The sequence below is a fragment of the Mus caroli genome, unplaced genomic scaffold (assembly GCF_978045245.1).
Source record: "Mus caroli unplaced genomic scaffold, Mus_caroli_1 scaffold_6, whole genome shotgun sequence".
NCBI lineage: Eukaryota > Metazoa > Chordata > Mammalia > Rodentia > Muridae > Mus > Mus caroli.
This window is the reverse complement of record NW_028227261.1, coordinates 48,769,979-48,791,545: the sequence shown is the minus strand read 5'-3', so window position 1 is coordinate 48,791,545 and position 21,567 is coordinate 48,769,979. Positions and strand designations below refer to the sequence as shown.

General features: G+C 50.4%; 2 protein-coding genes across 4 annotated transcripts in view; one reads left to right on the top strand and one right to left on the bottom strand.

Moving 5' to 3' along the window:
- Positions 1–229: 229 nt before the first annotated feature.
- On the top strand, positions 230–21,333 carry Fam151a (family with sequence similarity 151 member A). 2 transcript variants are annotated; one of them, XM_021160092.3, is made up of 9 exons: positions 230–409; positions 1,794–1,940; positions 10,440–10,592; positions 11,519–11,678; positions 13,793–14,017; positions 14,376–14,515; positions 15,265–15,408; positions 15,817–16,543; positions 21,239–21,333. In XM_021160092.3, the coding sequence occupies exons 1-9, from the start codon at positions 283–285 to the stop codon at positions 21,252–21,254; spliced, it is 1,839 nt and encodes a 612-aa protein (XP_021015751.2). In that variant the 5' UTR covers positions 230–282; the 3' UTR covers positions 21,255–21,333. The 2 variants fall into 2 exon arrangements, with proteins under 2 accessions (XP_021015751.2, XP_085695247.1); XM_085839121.1 differs by lacking the exon at positions 21,239–21,333 and having other exon boundaries at positions 15,817–16,547.
- Positions 12,887–21,567, bottom strand: part of Acot11 (acyl-CoA thioesterase 11) — a 57,604-nt gene continuing 48,923 nt past the window's right edge. For both annotated transcript variants that reach the window (XM_021160095.3, XM_021160094.3), the window contains exons 13-16: positions 21,204–21,334; positions 18,168–18,299; positions 17,548–17,674; positions 12,887–16,763 (exon numbers count right to left, since the gene is read on the bottom strand). In XM_021160095.3, the coding sequence (XP_021015754.1) occupies positions 16,608–16,763; positions 17,548–17,674; positions 18,168–18,299; positions 21,204–21,334 (546 nt within the window). In that variant the 3' untranslated portion in view covers positions 12,887–16,607. The remainder of the gene's footprint in view (positions 16,764–17,547; positions 17,675–18,167; positions 18,300–21,203; positions 21,335–21,567) is intronic.

The window sequence follows — 21,567 nt, the reverse complement described above, 5'->3', positions numbered from 1 at the left end:
AGGGGTCGGGGCTGTATCCAATCCTCCACTGCTTCCCGGACGTTCCCAAGTTCATTTGGGAGGTGGCAGGATTTTCTGCTTAGCCTGATAAGATCCGGCCTGGGTGGGAAGAGGAGGGCTGGGAGCAGGGCAGAGTTTCTGAGCTCTCTCCACCCAGGCAGTGGGAGTGGCCAGACCTGAGTTAAATGCTGCTGCAGTCTCAGCCTCCCACCAGATCTCAGCTGCAGGGAGTCTCAGGTGACTGTGAGATCCTGAAGGGAGCTCTCTTGAGTGAGGGTCACAATGTCCTGCAAGAAATGCTGCTCCAGCAGCCAGGCCAAGTGGATCCTTGCTGGCAGTGTCACTGTGACGCTGGTGTTGGCCATTTCGTTGATCCTAGGCCTAACCCTGCATCAGGGCACCCAACCAGGTAGGACCTCCCCTCTCCCTGCCATCCTACCAACTTCTCATTTCTTACCTCACTGAGCTCTGCCCATGTATCCAGCTCTACTCTACTCTGATACTTCAGCCCTACCAAGTCAACCAGAGCAGAAGGTGCCTTTGACTTTGCCTTGTTCGCCGGATCTTAGCCTTCAGCCGAGACCTCCTGTGCTTTTGGAGGGACACTCCTTGGAGACTTTGTAAGCACTCTGAGCAGCCTTCACACTCTTCCTACACATCTGCTGGTCTCTGCAATCTCTCCTTGATAAAGGGCCTTCTAGCCCTCCAGGGACAGCCTCCCCCCCCCATACCTATGCCTCAATCCTGAGTCTATCCTGATTTGGGGGGGGCTCTGCTCCCCACCCTTCCCTTCCGTCCCCCACCAGCACTGCCTTCAGAACCCTAGGGCTCTCTCCTAGATCCTTGCAGGGGCTCTGTCTCCAGTGGGCTCTTAACCACCCACTGCTCTCTGCAGCCAGATAGCTTTTTCTAAACAACTCCCCTGGTAGCATGCCCCACAGACCTAATTCCTCCACTGGAGATAGCTTTCCTTCCTCCAGGAGGACCAGGTAAGACCATTCCTTTATACAAACCTTCTTTCCCATGTCTAAGCCTTCACCATTCTTTTAGCCCAGAATCACCTATGCACTTCTGTCAAGTGTACACCCATCCCTCCAAGTACCTCCTAATGTCCCCTTCTCTTTCAAGTGCTTTCTTTCCTGATGATTCAAAGCCAACAAGAGGGTCTCTGTGCCCCAGGAAGCCACACAGCTCCCTGTCTTCTGGGCTTTCTTTCTCTCCCTCTCTCCTCCTTTACCCTCCCCTCTGTGTGTGTGTGTGTGTGAGAGAGAGAGAGAGAGACAGAGACAGAGACAGAGACAGAGACAGAATGAGAGAGGATAGTTTGTGGGAGTCAGTTTCCTTCCATCATGTGGGGTTCCAGGATTAAACTCAGGCCATCAGCCTTGGAGGCAAGTGCCCTTACCTGCTTGTCTGACTTTTGAGACAAGGACTCGTGTATCAAAGGCTGGTCCCCAGGTCCTTGTGTACCATTGAACTTCTGATTGCCAGGCCTCACCCACCCTAGTGATGGGATGACAGATACACATATACTGCAGCAAGCACATGAAAGACCTGGAGCTTCCTATGTGTGTAGTCCTGGCTCGCCTCAGACTACTGCCAATCCCCTGCCTCACTGGGATCAGAGGCATGCACCACCAGGCCAGGCTCCCTGTACCGTACCATACCAGGGGCTGTGGGTCCTGCTGTCTGTCTACCAGACTGAGTGCTAGACTCAGGGTGATAGGATTATGGCTGAGTATTCTGGGTTGGAGCAAGCAATGATGGTAACAACCCCTTGGCCTTTGTTCCAGGCTGTGAGAACGATGCGGTTTGTGGTCCTGATGCTGACATGCTGGACTACCTGATGAGCATGGGCCAGATCAGCCACCGGGATGGCTTGCTGGTCACCTGGTACCACGCAGCCAACAGCAAGAAAGAGATGGAAGCTGCCCTGAACAGTAAGTCTAGCCACCCTGCTTGGGGTCAGGAGACAGTTGACACCGAGGTCATGGCAACTCTGTGGTGGCTATTTTCATATACCTGGGAGGTATATACCAGGTATATACCAGGTATTTTCATATACCAGGGAGACCACAGTCTCCCTGAGGGAACAGAGCTGTCAGGGGCTGATGGTCCCTGCTATAAGGAGGCCTTTGACTTCCAGGACTAAGAAGCCAGAGATGTGAGCTTGACAGCCAAGGCTGTGAAGGACACCTGAGCAGCTCCTTAGAGTCTGCATCAAAACAATCATGGTGGCCCTGTCAGTGACAAGCACACACTACCCTCGCACTGCGTGGAGGTCCCCTCAAACCCATGCAACCTGTTGGTGGGAATCACTCATGGGAGGAAAACTGAATGAAGCTCAGAGAAATTAGGTGACCGAGGTTCTGCTGTCAGAGAGAGGTGAGGCCAACATAGGTCAGCCCCACAGCCCCAAAGTCTGTGATCTGAGTGTCTCGGTTGGGTCATAGGGAACACTCTCTTTGAGAGCTGTTGAGTGTCATGGAGGACTGGGGTAATGGTCCCTGGCTTGAGGTTGCGTCAGGAAGTGCAGGTCCCCTATTCAGCACTGTGGGTGTGGCCTGAGGGCTCCTGGACCACTGGTGTTTAGGACCTCGTTGTGAGAACTGCCACTCAAGAGAAATTTTTCTTGCTGACCTGTAACCCAAGACCTCAGGAAGCTGAGGCAAGAGGATGACTAGTTCCAGGTTGGCATGGGCTATGGATTTTGCTCTGGCAAGTCACCATACAGCGGGCTTGACATGTGGCCTGGAAAGAACTGGTTGAGTGGAGGCTTCCATGGCAAGTGGGGAGAGGCCGGGCCAGGCTGGAAGAGCCCCAGGCTACCACCACTTCAGCTGTGTCTTCTGACAGCTGAGCCTGGGTGGCCAGGAGTGAAGGAAGGAGAGAAGGAAATAGCGAGCTTTAACATCCACCATGCTTCTCGATCTTACCCAGGAGACACTGGGTGACACAGGAAAGAGAAATGTCTCCTGTCTGAAACAACAGCGCTACCGGTGAGCTACCCCTTCTGTCTCTCACACCTGCTGGCCCCTTCTTTTCTCTGGAAAAAGAGCACAGAAAGCAAATTCTGTTGGCTAAAGAGGAAACTGTCTTAACCAGGAGCCTGCAAAGTTTAGCTTGTGAGAAACTTGCTTAGCTCTGTGTCTTAGTCGGGGTTTCTAGTCCCACAAAACATCATGACCAAGGCAAGTTGGGGAGCAAAGCATTTATTCAGATTGCACTTCCACATTGCTGTTCATCACCAAAGGAAGTCAGGAGTAGAACTCAAGCAGGTCAGGAAGCAGGAGCTGATGCAGAGGCCACGGAGGGATGTTCTTTACTGGCTTGCTTCCCCTGGCTTGCTCAACCTGCTCTCTTATAGAACCAAGACTACCAGCCCAGAGATGGTCCCACCCACAAGGGGCCTTTCCCCCTTGATCACTAATTGAGAAAATGCCTTACAGCTGGATCTCATGGAGGCATTTCCTCATGCAGGCTCCTTTCTCTGTGATAACTCCTGTCTGTGTCAGGTTGACACACAAAACCAGCCAGGGGCTGGAGAGATGGCTCAGCGGTTAAGGGCACTGACTGTTCTGTCAGAGGTCCTGAGTTCAATTCCCAGCAACCACATGGTGGCTCATAACCAGCTGTAATGAGATCTGATGCCCTCTTCTGGTGTGTCTGAAGAGAGCAATGGTGTACTCATATAGATAAAAATAAATAAATAAAATTGTAAAAGAAAGAAAGAAAGAAAAAATAAATAGCCAGTACACTCTGGAGTAGGGATGAAAGATAGTCAATGGTCACAAAGACAAGATGATGACAGTGCCTGTTGCTATATGAGCTACGAAATCTTTCTGACCAGGCCTGGGCCTATTTAAGCAACAGCTAAAGGCTACAGATGCACACTAATTAAAGACTTTTTCCCTTTTTCTCTGCATGCTGAGAATTTCTCACTGGAGAAGGGTGAGCTTCCACCCAACACACACACACACACACACACACACCATAACTGGAGAACAGAAAACCCTTTACCCTGACAAGGGAGCCAGGTCGTAAGGCCTCAGGGGATGCCAAGAGAACCCACCACGGAGTTTCACCCAGAGCACACTGGAACAAGGAGGATTCACCAGGGGTATGCACTACTGTATCAAGGAACAGAAATGCTCACCCTTAGCAGAGGGGCCCAGTTTCCTTGTTGTCAGGCCCCTGGGGAAGGCCTCTGAGGGAGCTGGCAGAGTTAGGGTGGACTAGACTGGATGTCCAGAGAAAGACTGGGATGGGGAGTCAGGGGGCAGAGTACAGACCTGGAGGCAGCGCAGAAAGTTCACATTTTACCTTGGCATGATTCTGGCCAGGCATGGTGAGGCACACATGTAATCCCAGCACCGGGGAGGTCGAGAAAGGGTGATAAAGACTTCAAGGTCATTCTGGGTCAGGTAGCAAGCTCCAGACTAGCCTGGGCTAAAAGATAGGGGGTGGGGGTGTGCCAGCATTGATTCCAGGCAAGTGGCTTCCCCTTCTGAGCTGATGGTAGCCATTTGTCATTCAAGCTGGGGCATGCTTGATTATACAAACAAGATCATTACTAGTAATTGTGTTGAGACAGCAGATGGTCCTGGGTTACCCTCGGTAAGTGTAAATAATAATTAACACTTAGTCAATGCCTAACTTGGGTACATTACTATTTAATTCTCACAGATGAGGAAAGAAGCACAGAGGTTTGTGTCACACAGCTTTCAGGTGTGCGGATTTGGAGTCTGCACACCCAACCACCACACTCACGAGACTCAGTGGTGGGTGAGTGGAGAGCTTAGCAGCTGCATGCTTCCTGCCCTCTGCGGGGCGCCATCCTGAGGATCCAAGCCCCCCTCACTTCCTCGGTCAGCCCCCAGGTCCAGCCCCTGAAAAGTCCACAATGTTTAGTATTAAAGGAAAGGACCTTCCAGGAAGACATGGCAGGGAAGAAGCCACCTCAGGGAAAACAGTCAGGTGCGAGCACCATTTCTGTCCCACGTATGAAGCAATGGCAGTGTCCCTGCTAGGATGACAGGCATAAACCATGCCCCGCTTGAAATGGTCTTATTTTGGCAATGTTGGAGGTAAATTCCAAGGCCTTAATGTAGGCTAGGCAAGCTCTCCACCAGTGAGTTTTACACCCCTAGCAGCCCCCATTCTTTAATAGGCTAGCATTGAACTCCTCGGTGGTGGTGGTGGTGGTGGAGGTGGTGGTGGTGGTTATTGTTTGGTTAATGGTGTGTGTGTGTGTGTGTGTGTGTGTGTGTGTGTGTTTCTCTCGTAGCCCTGGCTATCCTGGAACTCACTATAAACCAGTCTGGCCTTGAACTCACATAGATCCACCTGCTTCTGCCTCCCAAGTGCTGGGATCAAAGGCATGCACCACCACACCTGGCCTAGCATTGAACTCTAATCGCCCTGCCCCCAGGTTCCAAGTGCCAGGATTACTGATGTGTGCTACCACACCTAGTTTGAGCCACACCAGTATCTTCAAGGTACCCCTCTCGAGCCTAGATTCTCTGTGCCCCAAACCCATGGTCTCTATCCACTGTTGCCCAATTAGGCAAAAGTAAGAAGAAGTTTATAAAAGCTGGAGAGATGTCTCGGGTTAAGCACCCTTGCTGCTCTTGCACAGGAAACCAGGGTTGGATTCCCAACACTCACAAGATGACTCATACTTGTATGTTACTCCAGTTCCAGGGGATCCAATGCCCTCTGGCCTCTGGAGGCACTAGGCACACGCATGACTCATATATACATGCAGACAAAACACTCATACACATAAAAGTAGATTTAAAAACACCTTTAAGGGCTGGCGAGATGGCTCAGTGGGTAAGAGCACTGACTGTTCTTCCAAAGGTCCTGAGTTCAAATCCCAGAAACCACATGGTGGCTGTACTGGCTATTTTTGTGTCAACTTGACACAGCTGGAGTTATCACAGAGAAAGGAGCTTCAGTTGAGGAAATGCCTCCATGAGATCCAACTGTAAGGCATTTTCTCAATTAGTGATCAAGGGGGAAAGGCCCCTTGTGGGTGGGACCATCCCTGGGCTGGTAGTCTTGGGTTCTATAAGAGAGTAGGCTGAGCAAGCCAGGAGAGGCAAGCCAGTAAAGAACATCCCTCCATGGCCTCTGTATCAGCTCCTGCTCCCTGACCTGTCTGAGTTCCAGTCCTGACTTCCTTTGGTGATGAACAGCAGCATGGAAGTGTAAGCTGAATAAACCCTTTCCTCCCCAACTTGCTTCTTGGTCATGATGTTTGTGCAGGAATAGAAACCCTGACTAAGACAAATTGGTACCAGCAGAGTGGGGTATTCCTGTGACAACCTGACCATGTTTTGGGGAGGACTGTGGAAGGACTTTGGAACTTTGGGCCAGAAGACCCATTCAGTGTTAAGAGCTCTGTCGAATTCTGTGTAGGAGCTTGGAAGATAATGTTGAGAACAGTGCAGAGGATGGAGGCTTGGGTTGTGAAATTTCAGAGGGAAAATTAAAGACTCTCTTCAGGGGCATTGCTGTTTTTATTGTGAAGATTTTGTAGTTCTGGTTAGCTGGGGCTGAAGAATCAGCTGTGATTAACAAGATACCAGAACTACTAAAGCAAAAACTTTGCATTACTGGGACTATTGATGCTGGTTAGCTGGAGCTAAGAAATTAGCGGTGATTAAGAAGAGACCAGCATCGTTGAGGTGACATCTTCTGGGAAGTGTTTTCTGAAAGCACAAAGAGGCTGTGTTCCAGAGATAGGCAAGGTTGTACTCCTTCTGCAGTGGGACTTGGTAATGTGTAAGGGTCACCCAGGTGGTACTGGTTTTGAAGGCATGAAGGGGTCACACAGCAGCTCAGGCTCGGCACTGTGAGAGGCCATGGAAGGCCATTGGTGAAGGTGCAGCCCCAGTTGTAATTGAAGGCCCAGGACTGAAGGGGTCACGCAGTGTTTTGGAGATGCCAGTACCACGAGATGACCACCAAGAGCAGCAGCAGCAGTGGAGTACAGGCATCTGGAGCCCAGAGGACGACGTGTGTGCTACAAAGGGCATGGCTGGAGAAGTGACCCAAGCCCTTGGAGGAGTCCAGAAGATCGTGAGTTGGATCCCAGACGTTGGACGGTTGGAGATTGATTTTTGCTTTGATTGTGACTGTGCCCTGATATTTTCCCTCTTGAAGGAAGAAACTGTTTTAGTGGAGCCCACAGTTAAGAGACTTTTAATTGTAAAAAGACTTTGGATTTTAAAAGAGATGGATATTTTAAAGAGATTGAAATTTTAAGAATATGTAAAGACTGTGGGACTTTTAAAGTTATTTAGATCTTGGGGATGAATAAGAATGTAAGGGTTGAGGCTTACTAGTGATGTGTTTGTGTGTCAAGTTGACAAGGGGTCAATTGTACTGGCTATTTTTGTGTCAACTTGACACAGCTGGAGTTATCACAGAGAAAGGAGCTTCAGTTGAGGAAATGCCTCCATGAGATCCAACTGTAAGGCATTTTCTCAATTAGTGATCAAGGGGGAAAGGCCCCTTGTGGGTGGGACCATCCCTGGGCTGGTAGTCTTGGGTTCTATAAGAGAGTAGGCTGAGCAAGCCAGGAGAGGCAAGCCAGTAAAGAACATCCCTCCATGGCCTCTGTATCAGCTCCTGCTCCCTGACCTGTCTGAGTTCCAGTCCTGACTTCCTTTGGTGATGAACAGCAGCATGGAAGTGTAAGCTGAATAAACCCTTTCCTCCCCAACTTGCTTCTTGGTCATGATGTTTGTGCAGGAATAGAAACCCTGACTAAGACAGTGGCTCACAACCACCCCATAATAAGATCTGACGCCCTCTTCTGGTGCATCTGAAGTCAGCTACAGTGTAAATAAATCTTTAAAAAAAAAAAAACCTTTAAAAAATATCTTTGGACAGAGCGGTGGTGGTGGTGCATACCTTTAATTCCAGCGCTCAGGAGGTTCAAGGCCAGACTGGTCTATAGAGTGAGCTCCAGGGCAGTGAGGACTACACAGAGAAACCCTGTCTTAGAAAAAGAAAATGACAACTTTGTGTTTGAATCACAAAAAATAAAGTTCATTTCATAACATCTGTGAATCTTCAGGGCTCACAATGGGTTTGAGGTCCCTGGTGGCATTCTAAGCCTGGGTCTTGTCCCCTCTCACCAATGAGGACAGTAGTTCCAATTTCAAGACACAGACTATGTGCCACATGTCTGTAATCCCAGCACTTGGCTCAGGAGGGGGTAAGGGGAAGTGGAGGGGTCAGGGGGGAGGAAGATCAGGGTTTCCTTCATCCCCAGCTACATAGCAAATGCAGGGCTAGCCCAGGCTACGTGAAACTGTCTCAAAACAATACATTGAAAAGAATTATTTGAATTTTGTTCTGATGCAAATTTTCAATAGGAAATTAATGTCACCCACTGCCTGGCCCCCAGATATATAACTCAGTACCCTGAGGAGAGAATCCTTGTTTGTCTTGGGCCCTAGCCTACATTTTCCAAATATAACTCATTTTGAGAATCATAGAAAATATTGGCTGGTGCAGGGATAAGATGGAGAGCCAAGTTCCAGGCCAGCCTGGACCACAAAACAAGGTCATCTCAAAAGCAGCAGATGCTGGGCAGGTTGGTGCATACAATCCCAGAACTTGGAAAGTAGAGACAGAGGCGGGTGGACTGCTCATGAGTTTGAGGCCAGACTAGACTACTACACAGTATGTTCCAGGCTAGCCAGAGCAGTAGAGTAAGACTGTCCCAAGAAACAAACGAAAGCAGCGCCAGCAACAGCCTATGTTTGACTTCATTCTCCCTCTTAAAAATCCAGCACCTGAATTTGAAACCTGATCAAATTCTCAGGCACGAGAGCTGGAGAAAAGTCTCAGCGTTTGCTGCTTTTGCAGAGGGCCTGGGTTCAGTTTCCAGCACCCACAGGGCAGCTCGAAGCTGTCTATCATTCCAGTTGCAGGGGATCGGATGCTCTCTCTGTCTTCTGCCAGCATCACAGTACACAGGTGGCTCATGTACATACATGTAGGAAGTCATTTAAGCACATAAAACACATTTTAAAAATTCTCAGACACTAGATGAGCCGTCTCACTTCCCAGGGCCTGGGCTGTTGGTCATGAGTTTGTTGTGTTTATTTTTTAGACAAGAGCTCAGTATTTGGCCCAGGGAGACCTTGAACTTGCTATAGACCCCCGATGGGCCTCAAACTTATAGCAAGATCTGCCTTGCCATCTATAACGCTTGGACACGGGTGTAAACCAGCACACCAATGCTGTCTTTCCTTTGCCCTTGTTCATCTCTAAAGTGCTTCAGGTGTTAGCCAGCTCCACTACCGTGGAGGAGGACTCAGAAGAGCTGTGTCCCCTTACAAAGAGATGGTTTCAGCCAAGGCCCCAGGATGGAGGACTAGCCTAACTGGAGAGCACCTGAGATTAAACCTACAATTTCACATGTTGGTTGTACATGTTGGGTGCCAAAGGTTTGAGTTCCATTTCAACTAAACACCCAAGGGTTCACCTGAAATAACTGTGTGAAGTTAGCTGATAAAAATATTGCTTTAGTTGCTACTGAGGACACAGGCAGTAGAATAGTATAGGCAGGGAGCACCAGCCAAGGCCATCCTGGACAGTAAGCTGGCAGTAGTGGCTTTCAGTAATGGCCTGACTCAAATTCTATTCACAGAGATAAAAACGTAATCAGTAAACTAAGGCAGATCAGGTCTGACGCCTCCCACTCAGAAGTCAGAGGAAATCTCTGAATTTGAGGCCAGTCTGGGCTAAATAAGAATTTCAGACCAGCCAGAGATTCATTAAAAAAAAAAAAAGAGGCCGGCCATGGTGGCGCACGCCTTTAATCCCAGCACTTGGGAGGCAGAGGCAGGCAGATTTCTGAGTTCGAGGCCAGCCTGGTCTACAAAGTGAGTTCCAGGACAGCCAGGGCTATACAGAGAGACCCTGTCTCAAAAACAAAAACAAACAAAAAAGAATAACTGGGGCTGGCCAGATGGCTCAGTGAGTAAGAGCACTGACTGCTCTTCTGAAGGTTCTGAGTTCAAATCCCAGCAACCACATGAGATCTGATGCCCTCTTCTGGTATGTCTTAGACACCAGACAGCAATAGTGTACTTAGTAGTAGTAGTAGTAGTAGTAGTAAATACATTTTTGGGCCAGAGCGAGTAGAGGTCCTAAATTCAAATCCAAACAACCACGTGAAAGCTCACAACCCTCTGTAGAGCTACAGTGTACTCATATACATAAAATAAATAAATCTTTTTTAAAAAATACTGATTGAGAGGCCTCTGTCTGGCTCATCAGGTTAAGGCAAGTATCACCAAGCCTGGTGCTTTGAGTGCCTACCCACAAGTCACAGTGCGTGAGCAGACACACAACAAATAGATAAAATAGGTACTTTTATAGAGTGCTCATTGAATTTTGCCTCTTATAAATAGGCGATGTCATGGTCTTAGAAGCCGATGTCACTGTAGAAGGGTTCAACACAGCCAATGAGACCAAGGTGCCCATTATGGCCCACCCTCCAGCCATCTACAGTGACAACACCCTGCAGGAGTGGCTGGAAGCTGTACTGGCCTCATCTCAGAAGGGTAAGTCACCCCTCTCCCAGCCCTACTGGTTTCTCAGACCTCTGCCCTTAAGGTCTTTCTCTAGGGTGAAGTGAAGCCAGAGCCCACCCTGAGCTGCCCACTTCCCAGACTTCCATTACTCAGGCTCAGGGGGAGTTAAGTGAGGCAGACAAGAGGAAGTGTGACCTGTGTGTTCTCTCCAGAACCCACAGATGAAGCAGGGACATGAAATTGCAAATAAACTGCAAAGAGGCAGACAGGGTCAAAATGTCCCTCGTGGGTCAGCAGAACTGTGTTCTGAGACAAACCCTGCTCCCTCCAACTCCCCTTTCCAGTCTGGGTCTAGGCCTTGCCCACCTTGCCCTAAACCACATGCTCCCTCATCTTCCTCATCTGCCCAGTAGCTGCCCCTCCCGGCTGTAACTCCGGTCACAGCCACATCATTTTCCACAGGTGCAGCCTCATCTAACTGCCACACACACCCATGACTCTGCTGTTTAACCCTCCCTCCATGGCTCCCCTTAGCCTGACTTGGCTTTCAGGATCTCTACCTTGAAAGCGTCATCTCTTGTCTCCACAGTTAAGATGGGCATTCATTCGCACTGGGTCCCTTTTCTATCTAGTCAACCTCTCGGACATCCCTTCTTGGGGGCCTACTGGACTTCTCACAGGCTGTTGTGGTTCAGGGGTCCAGAAACTGAAGGCCTTTTCTATGTCTGAGTCTCCCTGTACCAGCCCATGCCTTCAACTAGCTTTTACTTCTGCCCATCTGGGATGAAAAGGGGGAGGCCTTCTTCTCAGTGTTGGCTCTCTCGCCTCAGAGCTGTCCCCTGCAGCCCATCTCCATCTGCCCCCCTCTTCCCACTCCTTCCCAAGACCCTCCCTGCCCTTCCCTGCTCTTTCTCCTGAGCAAGTCCAGTTCCCCGGTCCTCACCCCTTTCCTGCAGGCATCAAACTGGACTTCAAGAGTCTCAAGGCTGTAGGCCCCTCCCTGGACCTCCTTCGGCAGCTGACTGAGGCTGGCAGGATTCGGAGACCAGTGTGGATCAATGCTGACATCCTGAGGGGCCCCAATGTGCCCATCTCAATTGAGATCAATGCTACCCAGTAAGTGTTCATCCTCTCCCCAGCTGAGTCCAGCCCTCTTCTGTCAGCCCTGAGCATAAAAAGGGACCTTGGGGGACCTTTGTGGCATTTGCCAGTCGCACCGTGAGACCTCACCTCTGAGCCTGTTCGTTTTGTTTTGGGTATTGATGCCGCCTGTGTGCTGCCGTGATAGTGTGGAAGTCAGAGATTAAGGACTTGGTTTTCTCTTCTCAGCACGTGGGTCCCGGGGCTTGAACTCAGGTTATCGGTCTCAGTGGCAAGCACCTTTTACCTGCTGAGCCTTCTCACCAACCACTTCTGCATTTGTATGCACTGTTCCCTCCTAGCTTGGATGCCTGCCCCCTTTATGAGTGTGTATTTAATGATTTATTTATTTTATGGACATTAGTGGGTTTTGCCTGTATGTATGTCTGTGTGAGGGTGTTGGATCCCTGAAAGTGGAGTCACGGAGAGCTGTGAGCTGCCATGTGGATGCTGAGAATTGAACCTGGGTCCTTGGAAGAACAGCCAGTGCTCTTAACCTCTGAGCCATCTCTCCCATTCCTTTATATGTTTTTTAGACACGGTTTATGTAGATCATGCTGGCCTCATCCTTGTGGGGATCCTCTAGCTTTTGTCTCCTGGTACCAGATTTACAGTTTTAGGCCACTACTATTTCTTGGTTTTGTTGTGGTGGTGGTTGTTGGTGGTGGTTGTTTTTTGCTTTGTTTACCTCTTTTGTTGGGGAGAGGATGAGACAAGTTTTCATGTAGCCCTACACAGCCTTGAACTCTGCATGCATGCGGTTCCTGCTGGACTTGAACTCTTGATCCTTTGTCCCCATCTCTGCTACACTTGGTGTACACCAGCATTCTGAATTCCCCCCCCCCACACACACACACACTTGTGTCTTTCCCCAGTCCCTGCCACTTCCAGAAGTGTCTCTAGCACCCCAGATTCCTGAAGACCAGGCCTCCTCATGCCTGACTCAGTTGGACCATTCCTGCCGAATTACGTGTTAGTTACCCTTGCTCCATTGTGACCACATCCTGTCTCCCCAGTGACACGCACAGGACTTGGCCTGCTAGAAAGTTATAAAGCGATGGCTCCCCCGCCCCTCCAGTTCTCCAAAAGACCCAGCCCCTGACAGGCTAGGATATTTTTTTTTCTCCCCATGTGAAAATTCACAATGACAGAAACATGCTGTTGAGTGGTTACTGTACCCCAGGCACGGTTTCAAGCATTTTATTTGCAGAATACAGCTGAACTCTTAAGAGAATGAGGTAGCAACTAGTCATATTCATCTTGTAAGTATAGAAACTATCTTTGAAAGGTTAAATGAATGGCCTGTCTAAGTCTACAAAATGGCAGAGCAAAGGTTCCCACAGGTCTTTCCATCCTCGAGTTTTGTGCTCTGCAGACACCTCCATCTGCCCGGTCAACATTTACTGATTCTCAAAATGAGTTATATTTGGAAAATGTAGGCTAGGGCCCAAGACAAACAAGGATTCTCTCCTCACGATGCTGAGTTATGTGTATCTGGGGGCTGGGCAGTAGGTGGCATTAATTTCCTATTGAAAATTTGCATCAGAACAAAATTCAAATAATTCTTTTCAATGTATTGCTTTGTGGCAGTTTCATGTAGCCTAGGCTAGCCCTGCACTTGCTATGTAGCTGGGGATGAAGGAAGCCCTGAACCTCCTGCTTCCTGCCCCCCAAGTGCTGAGATTATAGACATGTGGCACAGACTCTTCTCATATGGAAAAAAAATTAGGAATCTGAAACTTTGGAGACTCGAAGCCAGCTGTCAGCATGCAGGTCTGCACACCTTACAAGTCTCACTCAAGCCCCTCTGTTGATGTGGGGATGTTTAAAAGGCCCTGCCCTGACAGTCACTATCTTTGACAATCGGGTTGAAGTGATCACCAGATGCAGAGTAGAGACCGGAGCCCAGACCTCTCTGACTGCACAGGGTGGTGATATCAGCAGGAGGATGCGCAAACCACTGCTGCTCTTTAGGGCTCTGATGTCAATCTCCAAGCTGAGTCTCAATAGGCCTGGCTGTTCCCTGTCACTGTGGCAAGAGCCTACAAGAAGGGAAAGATGGGTATCTCTGCTCTGGTCTCTCTCTGCAGGTTTCTGGCCCTTGTCCAGGAGAAATATCCAAAGGCCACCATTTCTCCAGGCTTTACCACTCTTTATGTGCCTCAGTTGCCAAACAGCACATATACCCAAGCCATGGTGGAAACAATGCAGGAGCTGGTCCGAGCACTGCCACAGAAGGTCACCTTCCCAGTGAGAGCTGTCATGACACGGGCTGCTTGGCCCCACTTCAGCTGGCTTCTGAGCCAATCTGAGAGGTGAAACCCCTCTACTGGTCCCAAACCTATGCTGGGCTCTGCCCCAAGATGAACACGTCAAGAGGGGTCCTAAAGATCATCTTGTCCCAGTCCCACTGGCCTAACAACCTCCTATGCTTGGCCTCTGGCTTGTACTCCTCTGGGGACAGGCTGGTCACTGCTTCCATTGGTGGGTAACTCAGAAACAGACATCCCAGGGGTGCACATCCTCCTGCCCTCTGAACCTCCGCTCTCCATCATCCTCTGGTGGGAATCTAGAGAACAGATGCTCCACTCCTGGGCTCAGCTGGCATTCAGTTCTGAGCGCACAAGTAGAGCCAAGAGTCAGGCGGGCCCTGAGTCAGCTCTCTGGTTCCAGGTACAGCCTGACTCTGTGGCAGGGTGCCTCAGACCCCGTGTCAGTAGAAGATCTCCTCTTCATCCGGGACAACAGTGCTGCTCACCAAATCTACTATGACCTCTTTGAGCCTGTCTTGTCACAGTTTAAGCAGTTGGCCTGTAAGAAGGGAGCCTGGGAGGGGAGGTGTGGGCTGTGTTCTGCTCAGGGCAGCCTTGGGTGGGCATGGAAGCAGAGAAAGGGTGGTCTAGATGGGGGAAATTCTGCGTGGAACAGGAGACAGGAACTATTCTGAGAATTTGTCTTCTGCCCCTGGGATATTATGTTATCCAAGCGATGTCCTCAGAACAGGAGTCTGGTTGATAGAGAGGGCAATGGAAGTCCAAAACCACAAGGATTTTGTAGGAGTGCAATCTGATCACAACCTAGCCAAGTCACACATACACACACACACACACACACACACACACACACACGCACTTGCGTGCCCTGGCTTCCACAGCACCGTTCACCTTTGGCACTAGTGTCTCAAGCACAGCCCTCTTACGTGCCCACTAGTTCATGAGCCAAATGCCACTATGCAAACCCCTGTTCTCTTGACCCTGTGTCTAGGGGCACCTCTACACTTAAGTCATCCCAAGGAGTCACATCAGATTCCACTCCTATTGAGGGAGTTGTGCCTGGGAAAGGGTGGAGACAAGCTTTGGAGCCCCCCCCCCCCAATCTCTAGCTCTGTTTGGTTTCTGGCCCAGTAAACTCTGTTGAATGTCAGGCCATGAGACAATGACTTCCAATCTACCCAAAAGGGAGAACTGACAGCCACAGGGCTTAGGATGTGGGAGCGCCAGTGCATACACAAGGCAATTTGTGGAGAGTGGTCCCCTCACTTTGGCAATTTTGGGTCCCACAGTGAACACCACCCGGAAGCGAACCTACTACACAGGTGGCAGCCTGATCCCTCTTCTCCAGCAGCCCAAGGGTGATGGTCTGGAGGTAGAGTGGCTGGTTCTGGAAGTGAACGGCAGTGGGAGAAGAGCAGCCATTACTGTTCCTGGTGAGTCTGCCTGCAGCTCTAAAGCTCCTGGCTACCCTCACCCACGGGTCTGTCATTTGCTTGGGTGGGTAACTTGATTCTCTGTTACCATGGCAACACAATAAGCCACACACTGGATACAAAGTGGGAGGAATAATGTCAAGAGCAGAACTCCTGGTCTTCACAGCCTTGAGTCCTCAGCCACACTGTGACTAGAGGAGTGGGGAGTGATTAGGAAGGCCAAGAACGGAGGCCAGCAATTTGTCATGCCTGCCTAAGAGTCACCAGTCACAGCACTTGGAGCCTGGGATGGGGCTGGCATACTCAAGAATGGCTGGTGCCTTTTGGTCTATCCCCATGTCTGTCCCCTTTAACAAAAAACACTGACATCCCATGATGACAGGATCTCCAAACTGTTGCCTCTTCCAGACAGAGAAGGCATGATCCTGATGGACATTGGCCTCCAGGAACCTGAGGCTGGGAACCCTGTACCCATCCTACACACCCCAGGTGGCCCTGCTCTGACACTGGAGTCGTGTCTGCTGCGTCTGGCTGTTCACCCCAGGCGCTGGGGCATCCATGTGAACATAGTGGAACCCGCAGCTCTCCGGCCATCCCTGGCCACGTTAGCATACCTTTCTACCCTTGGCCATCTGCCCTGGCCTGTGTGGGTGGGGTCCACAGTCTCACATGGTAGTTTTGTGGTCCCTGGCCACATAGCTGGCAGAGAGCTGCTCACAGCTGTGGCTGAAGTCTTCCCCCATGTGACTGTGGCACCGGGCTGGCCCAAAGAGATGCTGAACAATGGTTATCAGGAGCAGATGGTCACAGATATGCTGGAGCTGTGTCAGGGACTCCGGCAACCTGTGTCCTTCCAGCTGCAGGCTGGGCCACTGGGTCAGAGTCCAGCCAACACTGTGGCCAGGCTCCTGGCCTCCTCCCCTAGAGCCACTGTCACAGTGTACCACAGCACTGCTGGGAACAGCCATGTGGATTTGTGGGCTGGATTGTGGGCGGCCAGGGCCATGGACAGGACCCGAGTCTATTACAGGATATCCCAGGAGTACTGGAAAGACTTGCAGGCAGATGTGAACAGCAACCGGCCATCCAGTAGGACTGGACCATCTAGTATGGAAGGCTTCCCTGGGGAGTCAAGGTGAATAAATGTCTCTGCTTTGTTCCACGCACTGTGTAAAACCTGGGGCAGCATGGGGTGGTGTCTAGAGGGTCTGGAGGCTGGGAGCTAGGTCATTCCGGTTGTCCAACAGGAAACTCTCACAAGCCTTGAAAGTGTTGTAGAATTCTGAGGACAGGCCGGACACATTGGTGGTCACATAGTTGAGAAAGCCAGGGGTGGCCTGGTTGTAGTAAGAAACCTGCAGGACAGGAAGTCAAGTTCAAGGAGGCATAATGGGGAGGTGAGAGTCAGCAGCCTTGCTTGCCTTCTGGGGAAGGTACAGGTACAACCTTGTATCTTGATCAGTTAGAAAACCCAAGTGGTAGACTTGGCCTCTTTTGATAGGTTCCCCCAGATACACAGGGAACTTCAACTCTGACTTCCCATCACAGCAAACCATAAGGTCACTGTACACCTCCCTGCTGACTAGGTGGCCCCAGGGGACAGGAATCGACTCTAATACCTACACCTGAATCCACTTTATAACAGTGCTGGGAGGGTGGGGTGTCACAGAAACATGGTAGACATAAGCCTTGGACTATGTCCTTTGTGTAGGTCCTTAGCAATGCTGGCCGAGTCAGCACCTGGGCAAGGCTGCATGCCAGGGGAAAGGCTGCATGCCAGGGGAACTGCAGCATACCTGCCCCCAGCTCTGCTCTACCTTTCCAATGAACTCTGACTCCCCTGCTGAGCTTTCTATGCCCTCAAAGCCACATAAAGCCCTCCCAGACGAAAAGGGAGACATGTTAAACAAACAATGGCAGAATTTTAGATCAGAGCTGGGCTTTCTGTAGTGTGTCCAGAGCTTTTCCCAAGCCCCAGTAGCAGCTTGCTCTCTGACTACACTCAATCTCAAGGACGAGCTCCTTTCAGACTGCAAAGTCTGGGAGGTCATGGGGGTTTGGGTCTGGAAGGGCCCAGCTGTACAGTGTAGAGTTCAGTTTACCCATAAGTGGAAGTGTAGAGGGGACATCACGCCTTACCTTAGTCATCTGGTCCCCCTCACGCCACAGACAGAAGCCTGAACAGAGAGTCTCCCCACGTTGGTATTCTGGTGTCTCATGGTGCGTGGGCAGCGTGACCGACCTCAGGGCAATGACATAGGGGTCCCTGGAGGAGAGACAGAGTCAGAAGGGATCAGAGATCACCCAGAGGAGGATGCCTTGCTGGGGGTCAGCTGTAGGAAGGGGACATCTGCGTTAGCAGCATCAGGTTCAGGCTCCCTGTGAACCCATGGACCTGTGTACCTTGGGATTTTCATTCTTCTGGCCTTTGTCTCCAGAAAAAGAGATGCAGTCTATCCTGGCTACACCCATGTCTCAGTTAACAGCCACAAGCTTCCAGAGGGCAGAGACCAAGGGATACCCATGGGAAAGGTACCCGTGTCTGTGGCAACAAATGCCACAGTCGCCCTTGCTTTCAGGAGCAGTTTGTGGCCTTGCTGTCATGATGAACTCCCAATGGCGCCTAGAAATAGCTGGTGGGTTCTGAGTCCAACCACCAGTGGGCAGCAGAGCTCTGGCCTCCATGTTGCTGCTCCTCCCAGGAGAGGGAGAAGAGGCCTCCCCACTTCGACTGCACCCCTCAGAGAGCAGGCACTCACCCATTGTCACAAGGCTTCCGCCTAGAGGCCAGGATCACAAAGTCCTGGGGCTTGGTGTTACCGCTCAGGGGGGGGCTGATGACGTGGTAGATGGCATCATCCTCATCCACTTGCTGCACCAGCTCCACACTCCTGTGGGGAGGCTGAAGTCAGGGCTCAGGAGCCACAGCAGCTCTCTCTCTATGGGGAGCAGCTCTGCCAGGCTCCGGCAGACTGCAGCCTCTGAGCAGCCCTGGAATGGGTTCCTTACCTCTACACAGCTCAGCAGAGCCAGGGAAGGATGGGGACCCTCCAGCATATGTGTATGCATGAATGTATGCATGTGTTTGTCTATACACACAACATACACACACACACACACACACACACACAGTGCACCAGAGCAGATACACAGGCACATACACATATAAGCATATACAGAGACACTCATCCTAGGTACACACACACACACACACACACAGAGCACACTGACATATACTCAAGCCAATACAAGTGTGCAAACTGATAAAGTATTAACTGTCAACTTGACAGAATGCAGAATCATCTGGGAAATGGGTCTCTGGGTATGCCTGTAGGAGATTATCTTGTTAATTGGCAGAGGGAGGCCCATCTGAACTGTGGGCAGCACCATTACCTGACAGGGAAAGTGGAGACTATGAGCTGGGCACTAGCATGCATTCACGCCCCTCTGTTATGTTACTGTGGATGCAGTATGAACAAGTGCTTCAAGCTTCTGCTGCCTTGACCTCCCCCACCGCAGTGGACAGTACTTGGAACTGTGAGCCAGAGTGAACCCATTCTCCCTTCAGTTGCTTTTGTCAGGGTATTTTATGACAGCAATGGAGAAAGACATATGTGAGCATATGTACACAGACAGCACTGAACTCACAGATCTGCAGGTGCACACACACCCCAAGTAGCTGTTCAAGGATTCAGTAGTTGTCCATACTGTCTAATGAGTTCCCAGTGTGTTTCAGGTGCTATCCTGGAATCTCACTCAGCATCCCTGTGCTGTGGGCAGTCTTAGCATCCTCACTAAATAGAGGAGCTAAGGCTGGGGGTTAACCCACTCTGGGCTACAGAGTTCATGAGGAAACAGGGCTGGGGTGTTCAGCCTGATGGGTAACAAAGACAACACAAGACCAGGCATACTCACACATCTGTTCAGGTATACAGGCATCAACTGACATTGGTACCCACAGACACAAGGGCAGTCACATGAGGACATGGCCACACATCCCCCTATCCCTCTGCTGCACAAAGGCTGGCTAGGGAACAGGCTGGCTGTGCAGACCTAGGGGAGTGTGCTGGGGTCTCTAGCCTATGTCACTGACCCTCAGTGAACTTTGGTTTGGTCCACAGCAGCCCATCTTTCCCAGCTCCTCTGCCCAGCCACCACTGATCACCTCTCAGTTCTAGAATACCCTGCTAGCAGGTCTGGGTTACCCATGCACAGCATTTTAGAGCAACACAGTTCATTCTTTCCTTTTCTTTCTTGCCACTTGCTTGATCTCTTGCTCTATGTGTGTGTGGTTGTGTGTGCATGTGCGCGCGCGTGCACAAGTATGAGTGTTTGAGTGCAGGTATTCACCTAATAGTGCACTGTTGATAACAACCTCAGGTATGTCATTGCTATTTACCTGTGTGTGTGCGCCAGACTAACTTTTCCCTAGCAGTTCTAGGGAGTCTCCTGTCCCCCATCTCACAGAAAGAGTACTGGGATTGCAGGCATGAGCTACATGTCCAGCTTTAGATGGCTTGTAAGCCATCTCTTCAGCCCTCCCAACTTGGGTTCAAGTTCTCACACTTGTGTGCAAGCGCTTTACCTACTAAGCCGTCTCCCCAACACTGCACAAGCATGGCTGCAAAGAAAGCTTAGGCAGGAAGCCGGGCTATGAATGGCTATGCTCACTCTGCTGAAGGCAGACTCAAAGAAGGAGCAGGTGATACGCAGCTCACTGACTTCCCGTCTAGCCTCCTAGGGAAGCTCTTGTAATACAGGCTCTGACTGAGCCATGACACCGGCAGAACAGATGACTTTGAGGATGCTGAACAAACACCACTTTAAGCATTAACTTTCCCAGCCCCACAAGTGGACTCAATGGGTAGGGCACTTTGCCACCATGCCTGCTGAGTTCAGAGTTTAATTCCCAGCACCTTGTCTAGTGGGTCACAACTGCCTATAGACTCAGCCTCTGGCCTCTACAGACATCTGTACTTACACACACACACACACACACACACACACACACGAGTAGAGCCTTGGCAGGTGGCTCAGTGGTTAAGAACACTGACTGCTGCGCACTTATGACCTGCTCACCCCCTAATACCCTTCTTAAGAGTTGGGAGGGCTGGGTTGGAGAGATGGCTCAGCAGTTAAGAGCACCAACTGCTCTTCCAAAGCAAAGGTCATGAGTTCAAATCCCAACAACCACATGATGGCTCACAACCATCAGTAATGAGATCTGATGCCCTCTTCTGGGGTGTCTGAAGACAGCAGTGTACTTACATATAATAAATTAGTCTTTAAACAAACAAACAAAAAAGAGTTGTGAGGGCTGAAGAGATGGCTTACAGGTTAAGAGCACGGGCTGTTTTTTTATTTTTTATTTTTTTTAAGAGGACCTGGGTTCAATTCCCAGCACCCACATGGTAGCTCAAAATCATCTTTACGGATGCTTTCTTCTGGTTCCCATGAGCGCCAGACACATATGTGCTGCACAGACAGGCAAAATATCCATATTCATAAAATATTTTTAAAAGGCACAAACAGAGGCCCAGGTCAGAAACGGCCTGACCAATGTCAAACTATCTAGAGCAGAAACAAGACTTAAACCCAGGCCTCCACGTTCAGTTCCAGGCTTAGTCTCTTCCCTAGGGCTTCAACATACCCATGACTTTGCCACATAACACAGGACTGACTATACTCTATAGCCAGACCCACCCCAGCTGAAGGCCAGTGGGAGCAAAGCATTGTGGGATATGCTTAGCATCAGCAGGCAATCCCCCACCTTTCTCCCAGCACTGGCCCCTCACCGGTAATGCTTGTCCCACTCTGGTCTCCTGCGCAGGTCTGACAGCAGCTGAAAGACCTGGGCGGCATCCACATTCACCACCATCTCTAAGTGAAAGGAGAGGAAGTCCTCTTCTAGGATGTACAGGCGGACCTGCGGAGCACAGAGAACGGCCTTGCCACATCCCCAGACTGCTGCCGGTGGAGTCTGTCTGCTGGAAGTCAGGGCTGCCACTGACTGGCTGGCTGACTGAAGAAGTGACTGAATGTCCTTGCCACAACCCCGTGAAAATGGACCTCTCACAGAGCTCAGTACGGACAGACCGGACAGACCGAAAGCACCGCTGTAAGAAGCAGTAGTCAGAGCTGGAGAGATGGCTCAGAGGT

Coding starts and splice junctions, on each gene's coding strand:
- Fam151a (XM_021160092.3), top strand. CDS start 283: ATGTCCTGCAAGAAATGCTGCTCCAGCAGCCAGGCCAAGTGGATCCTT. Junction 410..1,793: donor GCATCAGGGCACCCAACCAG/GTAGGACCTCCC, acceptor CCTTTGTTCCAG/GCTGTGAGAACGATGCGGTT. Junction 10,593..11,518: donor ACTGGCCTCATCTCAGAAGG/GTAAGTCACCCC, acceptor CCTTTCCTGCAG/GCATCAAACTGGACTTCAAG.